This window comes from Mus caroli, unplaced genomic scaffold, assembly GCF_978045245.1.
Source record: "Mus caroli unplaced genomic scaffold, Mus_caroli_1 scaffold_17, whole genome shotgun sequence".
Lineage (NCBI taxonomy): Eukaryota > Metazoa > Chordata > Mammalia > Rodentia > Muridae > Mus > Mus caroli.
The window spans coordinates 64,669,400-64,677,882 of NW_028227272.1; the positions used below are offsets into that span (position 1 = coordinate 64,669,400).

Sequence of the window (8,483 nt, forward strand, 5' to 3'; positions counted from 1 at the left end):
GACAGCTGCTTCACCCAGTCAGACTCTGGCTCCTACCTACAGATACTTCTTTCCAGTTCCTGTTATGGAGGAAGGGAGAAGTAAGTGGGTGGTATGCTAGCTTCCCAGATCATAAGAAATATCCTGACAGGACTTACGTTATTTGTGTACGTGTAAAAGAAGTAAGAGATTTGGGAAGCGTTATTGTGATGGTAATGATATTTAACATACAGTGCATTTTCTATAAGACATCTGGTGAAGTTCCCGAAACTTACGTGTCCAAAGCAAGATGTATATTCACTGTGGTGTTAATCTGAAGGTATTTATTAGCAAGTATGGCAAATTATTAATTAGAATACCTCATGAAAAGCTATTAAAAACCTTTATATTTATGTTACACATTTTCAGTAAGATTAAGTGAGAGAGACAGAGGAGAGAGAGAGAGAGAATGAATGAATGAATGAATGAATGAATGAATTTAGGGAGACCAGATATTGTGGCGCTTATCTGTTCTCTGTTTTACTTTCTATGTTATTCCTCCTTTCTGGGCTTGTTTCCTGTGTGCCCAGGGCTCTCCATCTCAGCAGTGCTCCTCCAGCCATGGGAGGTGATGTGGTTTTAGGAGAGTTGAACTAATCAGCATCGATTTCATGGCCCAAGGAGCTCTTAGTTACAAGCACTGAGCATGTGTGTTTGCACTTCTTATGCTACAGTTTACTGTGATTCTCTTCCTCTTGATTTTCTGTCTTCCTTGATATAGAAAAAGAAAACACTTGGAACCTTAAAGTTGAATCTCTCTCTCTCTCTCTCTCTCTCTCTTTTATTTTCCAAGTTATATTTTGGTCAGAAACAAATATTGATATATATTTTCCATCTATTTGTTTTGAATGGACACATTGGGTATAAATTAAAGTAATTTTGAAGAGCACCAGGAAAACCACCCCTGAAACAACCCTGGTTTAATTTTAACAAGATTTGCTTGACTGTTGGCTTATTCTTCCTCATATTAAGAAATTAAATCATAACTTTGCTTTGAGAAAATGTTAAAAAAGAAAAGAAGATAGTGACAGTGTAAAGCGGAGAGTTAAAAAAATACACTGCAGCACAGAGAAGATGTGTTTTTAAAAGTCTCTTTTGTGTGGTACAAACTGTAAAAAAAATAGAGATAATGTTTTAAGGAATACAGAACTTGATTCTCAGTAAGTGACATTCAGTCACTTACTGAGCGCTAGAAAATAAGAAGCTACAGACTTAGTGACTGTAGCCTTTGCCTAGTCATAAAAAGGAGGAGACAGGGCAGACTCCCCCCTCTCCAACATCAGCTCTTCACTAGATCCCCACATAACCTTTCTTCCCCGTACATGGAAAGACTTGGGGTGTGTTTAATCTGTGTTCAGAAAATAAAGCCTGCCTTTGCCCAGGCTAGCCAAGACCTAATCAAACAGTAGGCTGGTGGGAAAACATAAATCAGAACCCAAAAGCAATGTTTACCGCCAAAAGGAAGAAAAGGCAGGCGTGAGCAATTTGTTTGAGGAAGAACTGACAACATCAACAAAGTATGATGTGCCTGGAGAAGCCAGTGTTTGATAAATGGGTGGCAGCAATGAAGGGGAAAAGACAGTTGAAGTAGGCTTGCACTCTCTCCTTTCTCTTCTTTTTATTCCTCTTTAATATGGACTAAGATGTTCATGAGGCATCATGGAACTGATGCTCATTCCCTGGCTGCTGTAGAGGATATTTATTTACTTAGTTGTTACTGGAACCTGAGGTTGTTGCTGCTGCAGCTGCTGCAGTAGTGCATTTTCCCTGCCAAACTCACACCTCTTCCCAGCCCCAACTCCCCTTATCTGTTAGGAAAAGCAGCTCTGACTCAGTCACTGGTTTACATTCACAGTAAGACCATGCCTATGATGGAATCTCTCCTTTCTGGGTTAAGAAAGATTCAGTTCTCCCCAGAGCTAGCTCCCCAACCCCCTCTTTGAGTGTGCATGTGTGTGTGTGTGTGTGTGTGTGTGTGTGTGTGTGTGTGTGTTTGAATGAGGGAGGGAGAGGAGAGAGGGAGAGAAAGAAAGAGAGAGAGAGAGAGAGAGAGAGAGAGAGAGAGGCACAAGCAGACAGTTCTTCTCAGTGCAGTGAATAGACAATTCACAGAGACATGTTGAAGGAAGCGAGGAGGCAACCCCCAAGTGCAGTGCGTGGCCACATACTCTATAATAATCTCTTTGGACCAGCCCAGCCGCGTGTGCAATGACCAGTCATTGCCACAACACCGAGAATGGCAGAGAAAAACACATCCAGCCATGCCATGCCTTGCCGTGCGGGATTTCCAACGCAAATACCAAATTAACTGATTTCCCCACATCTCTCTTCCCATAACCGGTGCATGCAGGCGCTGGCTTGCCGCGCGAGATGCGCGCGCCCGCGAACACGCGCGCGCGCGCGCGCACACACACACACACACACACACACACACACCACTCACACACGCACGCACGCAGACATGCACGCACAGAGGGAGGGAGGAGGGAGGAAACAGCTGAGAAATCCAAGTTACTGAGAGGTGAACTAGGGACTCCGAGAGGATGTTTTCTCGGCAGGATTAGAAATCCAAGGAAAGCCGTCAGCCACCTGGGTACTAGGACCAGGGTGGGGGAGTGAGCGCTGAGAAAAGGGAGCAGGAGGTGCGAGCCTGGAAAATGCACTAGCTGCTTTCTTGGCACATGACATTTTAAATTTATATCCCATGTAAAATAGGTTTAAAAATCTCCTCGATATATTCAAGGAAACATTTGTACACGGTTAGTTAATTGATTCAGCAATTTCCTGTCCATTATTTCACTCACATTCATAAATATGCACAAATAACATACTGTCCCAATATATAACCCCCAGAAGACGGCAAGAACGAAGCTACATTCCAAGAACTTGCTGAAAGATGGTTCATTGACCTCATTTAAATCCTGCAAAATAATAATAATAATAATAATAAAAAGGTTTGGGTCTGGATCTCCGGTGGGTCTACATGTGTCTTACTTTCACATTCCTTTAACCCAGAGACAAATAAATTTGATCAACTAATCTTTCTCACAAATGCCAATGGATGGCAGAAGAGTTGGAGGTGGACAAAGATTTATCAAGAAAAGAGACACCCAGCTTTAAAAAAAAAAAAAAATCTATCGACCATCATCTCGCATTCATCCTTTCCCGTTTCTCTCATTCAAGCCGCATCCCTGTCTACTACTCTTCAAAGCAAGGATCGTCCGCCTTTCGGTCCTGCACATGCACGCCTCTTCTGCCTCCTCCACCACCCCAAAGTGCTTCTCCCATACACTCCAACTCACGCCTTGCCATTTATTTCAAAATTAGCATCTTCTTCCCCTTCCATACATCCCACCTCCTCCATCCTCCAAAGAGAAGGGGAGAAATGAACCCAAATCCCATAGTCGCTTTGCATCAGGACCAGTGATTTGCATAACTGTTTTGTGTGGTTTCCCTCCATTGCAGACGCAAGGTTTTTTGCATTTCGCGTTGAAGGATGATATTAATTACGGAAAGAAGCGGCAGACAGAGGATAGACAGACAGGTAAAGATTCTGAGCGAAAATCCAAAGCAGTGAAGTAGCTGCCAGAGTGCATGCATTTCTTTGCTTAAAAAAAAAAACAAACAAAAAAACAAAAAACAAAAAAAAAAAAACAAAAAAACAAAAAACAAAAAAGAAAGCAAACCGCGCAGACTGGATAATAAAAAGTCGATGTGTTGATAAAGTAGATTTATGTCTTTTAAATTGTCCCTTCGCTCCGTTTTAAATTTCTTGTTTCATTCATATTCTCTCTCTCTCTCTCTCTCTCTCTCTCTCTCTCTCTCTCTCTCTCTCTCTCTCTCTCTCTCTCTCTCTCTCTCTCGTTCTCCTCTCTCTAGACCAGACAAAGTCTCCCTTCTCTTCCTAGGTGAATGACACGTCTCGCAATCCCCCACCCCCCCACCCCGGGGATGTTATTGCAATGCACACGGTGCCGCCGCTGCTGCTGTTCTTGCCGTCGCGGGAGCTCGCTTCCAGGCTCTCACACACTTTTTTAAAGACACATGGATGAGATGCTGGTTGGAAGAAGGGAAAGAGGAAGGCGACCCTAAAAGGGGAGGAGGTTAAAGAGATGACAAGAGGTGGAAAGGGTCGCTTAAGAGCGTGATGTGGGAGGTGGCTGGCGAGGGTGGGTGGGGGAATGGGAGAATGGAATGTTGAGACAGGCACAAGTTGCCAGCCACCCTGAGTGGGAGGGGGATGCTGGCGGGGATCGAGTGGGGTGGGATGAAGGCAGCTCAGGTGAATGAAAAGGCGAAAGGTGCCGCGTAAGGAGCTTTCTGCTACCAGAACTGGGCTGAGCCAGCGCTGGAGAAGCAACGGCTGGTGCAAACTGCCACTGCCCCCTGCAGCACCGGGGCGGAGGGGGAGGGACTGGAAACCGCCGGGCACTGGGGGATTGCCAGGGGAGAGTGGAAATACGGGGTGGAATGGCGAGGATGGGGAATGGGCGTGAAGCGATGCTCCCCACAGCGGGGCGGGGATTACCTTGTAACAGGAGCCCGCAGACACTGTAGAAGCGGAGAACCGCGCTGCGTTTCCAAATCATGGTCCCTCCTTTTAAGGGTCTGGGGAAGGATCGAGGGGGCAAGGAGATGCTGGTTGAGCGAACCACACAGTGCAAGGGCTCCGCTGGTGTCGTCCCCCCCGGCTCCCGCCGGACCCACGGTACCGCCGCTGCTGTGTTCGAACCCGCGCGGAAGCTGGTTGCCGGCAGCAAAAGCGGCAGTGGCAGAGCACCCGCAGAATGGGGTTTCGGTGGGCTAAATAGTTTCTTCTCCTTCTGCTGGTGGTGGTGCAGCCCCGACAACCGATCTGCCCGGCACCGGTTTGGACCTTGCCTTCCTTACGGAGCTCGAGGCAAGTCCCAGAGCCCGCCCGGAGGTTGCTCAGGCAGGTGATGCGGAGATGCCGGGGTGTCGGGGAAGGTGCAGGCGAGGGCTGCAAGGAGTGGGTAGGTCACGGAAGGGAGGGGTGGGGGACAGGGGCAGCAAGCTGGCAGCACCGCCGCTCGCGCTCGGGTGTCAGAGTCCTGGGAGAAGAGGTGGGTAGCAGTGGTAGCAGCGCTTGGTAGCGGTGGCAGCAGCGGCGGCGGCTCCCGGATGCTCCGGCTGCAGCAGCAGCAGTGGCGGCGGCGGCGGCGGCGGCGACGGAGGCGGCGGCGGCGGCGGCAGCGGCGGCGGCAGCAGCAGCTCTAGCGAGCACCAGACACAAGGGCAAGCTCCGCGCCGCGAAGGCCCCGCCCCTACCCTGGCCAGGGATAGGCTCCACCCCCTGACCAATGGGAACACACCCACCCACCACACCGGGCCAATGACAGAGAAGGGTGGGAGGAGATAAGCGCCGGGAAAAACAAACAGGCTTCTCAAGGACCCTTCGGGCAGGAAGCTCTGAAGCCCCCTTTTACGCACTCAGGACTGGTGTCACCTCCTTAAAGGTGGCCACGTGCTAACTTGCAGGGAAGACAGCCCTATTCAGGAACAGGTGCTGAGCCCTGGAGAAGAATTCAGCCAATCGCCACCGCGAGGGGCGGGGTTAGCTGGATCTTTAACCCCCCCCACACACACACACACCCCCAGCACCATCCCATCCCACACCCCTAGGTTCTGGAATCCGATGTGCCTGGGCACGGTCCTGGGTGCGAAGTTCTTCTGAGCATTTGGACTCCTAGAGCAGATGGTGGCTTCACCTGCCCACTCACCAGCTGCAGTAGCAATCTTCAATGCTCCCAGCCGCAAAAGGGAGAGATTACAGAGGGCGTGGGAGAGGCTAAGTATAGGGCGCTGAACACCTACCTGCCTGCAAGAACTTGGGGAAGCAGAGATTTAGAAGTGAAGGAAAAAAAATCACTTTGTTGTTGTTTTTCTTCAAAAAGTTTACGTATACCACGTCCACTTCTCCAAGTAGCTCTGGGAGTGACTGTATAGGGACTGAGATCCGGTTCAAATCCCATAGCTGTCTCTTTGGTTTTATAATGCTTTTGTGGTGGTATTTCTGAAGCCTTCTCAACTGAAAAAGATGATGGTAATATTTCTCTTACCATGTAAAGAGCAAACATGTAACTGGGGCCCGATAGTTTGTCTGCTTTGCGAAGACTAGTGTAGCTGTGAAGAGGATTTTTTTTTCCTAATTAAAAATAACAGGGAATCTTATAAAATTTCTTTTAAAATGCCAACAATACTCCTAAGAAGAAAGAAGAGGAAATGTGTTTCGTTCGAGGGTGTGATATAAAGTGGTCAGGAAGAATCACTTAATACAAACCACGAGTTTTAGAAGTCCAGCTTTAAATGAGCAAGACAAATTATTCACACGTTTTTCTAACCGAGTTTAATTCGTAGTTTTTTCTCCCTATGACCAGTTTTTAATTGGACCAAATTAGCAGATGATGGAAGAGTTCTGGTGTGTTGAATCAGTCACAATGTAAATAGGTCGGCTTTGTTAGATAACACACAATAGAAGCTTGCAACCAAAAATGACTGAGGCAAAGATGAAAGGAGAGACCTATAGGGATGCCCTTTGCCCTTTCTCAAGACTGCGGCTTCCTTTGCGGCAACTTTTTATAAGCCAACCCTTAAAGCCTTTTAGCTAATGACCCATTCATATCTCTGCTCACCTTTCTCCATAGGTTCTCAAAATTAAGGTGTGTCATATCAGTAATAAAATTGCAAGTAGGGTCTGAAAGGAGGAGGACGGTGGGAAAGTTTTATTATTGCTGAAGGTAGTTGCCCACCATGAGTTTTAGACATTAGGGAAGACAGAAAGCCCATGCATACTGCTATCACTTAAGCTGCAGTGAGCATCAAAAGGTGATGCCCTAATACCATAACCCTTGCTTCAGCTCTGTGTCAGGAAGACTGTACAAATGGGAATGTCAAAAAAAGGACGGTTTGATATGTCAAGGTTACTGGGTTCTAGTTTGTACACGTTTTCTGGCTGTATTACCCTGTGTCCTCTCCCCTTGACTCATCCAAAGGAGTAGACTTTGATCATTTCTAAGGTTACAATGAGCAGAAAGGTAAAAAAAAAGAAAAAAGAAAAAAAGAACACACACACACACACACAAACTTGTCATATTTAGGACAACATCCCAGTTGTCCCAGTTGGCAGGAATATTTCAGCACTGGTGACTGGCAATGTGAAACAGATTACATTTGATTCTTGTTGGAAAACACACAGGCAAGAACTGTGATTCTACGAACTTAAGAACTGCAGAATCTCCTATGTTAAGCAGCACTCACTGGACAGGAATCTTCCTGGAAACTCGGTTTTGAAAGCATTGAACATTAGCATTATTTTGCCAGATACTCCATGGGGAATTTCAACATTCTAATCAAATGGAAGACACTAGGCCTCCAGGGACTTAAGATATACTATTATTTTAAGGAACTTCAAAGATACATTTCTGAAAATAAACCAAAAACATCACCTGTAAAGTACAGAAGCAAACTACCCAAATTAATTAGTTTTAAGAAAATATTAAAAGTTTTATTCATGAGTTGAAACTCACATGAACACCAACATCTTGGATACAGGGGGCAGGAACTGTTTCAAGTTTTAAGGTGAGAAACATCCAAATCATAAACCCTGGGAATTTGGTAAGTAATATCATTTTTATGTCCCAAACCAGAGATGCTCCATTTTCAAAGTAGTGCATTCTTAGATGTCATTAATCTAATCCAATTAATTTTTTAAACGTATCAAACATGGGTAGCAGAGATGGCTCAGCAGTTAAGAGTTCTTAATTGCTTTTCTGGAGAACTAAGTTCCATTTCCAGTACTTGCATGATACATGAGAGCTCAAAACTGCTTGTAACATCAATTTCAAGTGATCTGTTACACTATTCTGGCTTCTATGGGTAAAGCCACATTATACAAACAAACATACAAGTCAAACAATCATACATAAAATGTTTTAAAACTTAAAATCTATCAAATATTCAGTGTTTTTTTTTTACTTCAATACTTTAAAGAAAGTCCTCTTACATGTTATAGATTTATAATAGCATGAATAATTTTTCCCTGAAATGCACTACAACTCTAGAATGCAATTAAATATCCTCAAATATATATTAATTTTGCATATATAGCTATTATTATCTGATGTATCATCACCGTGACAGCAAATGTGCAAATTAGCTGGTTCATCAGACAAATGATTAAATTTTACAAACTGCCAAAATTGACATCTTATCCATGTGTTCCTAGTTAGAAATATCTTAAATGTAAAACTACTTAGGAAAATTCCTTTTTAGAGTGAAGCTTTATATATTCTTTCATTTCATGACAAAACTACTTCAGACCTTAACGCAATATTTTTAGAACAATTAATAAAGAGAAAGCAACAATTGCAAAATGGATCATTTAGTTTTTCCCTGGATTGTTTATGAAAAATTCTTACTACTCCCCTGTGATGGGCTAATGACCC

At 44.9% G+C, this 8,483-nt stretch overlaps 1 protein-coding gene across 3 annotated transcripts in view; it reads right to left on the reverse strand.

Moving 5' to 3' along the window:
• Cadm2 (cell adhesion molecule 2) overlaps nucleotides 1-5,206 on the reverse strand; it is a 950,561-nt gene extending 945,355 nt beyond the window's left edge. For 2 of the 3 annotated variants that reach the window (XM_021184565.2, XM_021184564.2), the window contains exon 1: nucleotides 4,547-5,204. In XM_021184565.2, coding sequence (XP_021040224.1) covers nucleotides 4,547-4,607 — 61 coding nt within the window. In that variant the 5' untranslated portion in view covers nucleotides 4,608-5,204. Of the gene's footprint in view, nucleotides 1-4,546 lie in introns of all 3 variants that reach the window. The other variant, XM_029470561.2, reaches the window with a different exon arrangement.
• Nucleotides 5,207-8,483: the final 3,277 nt, after the last annotated feature.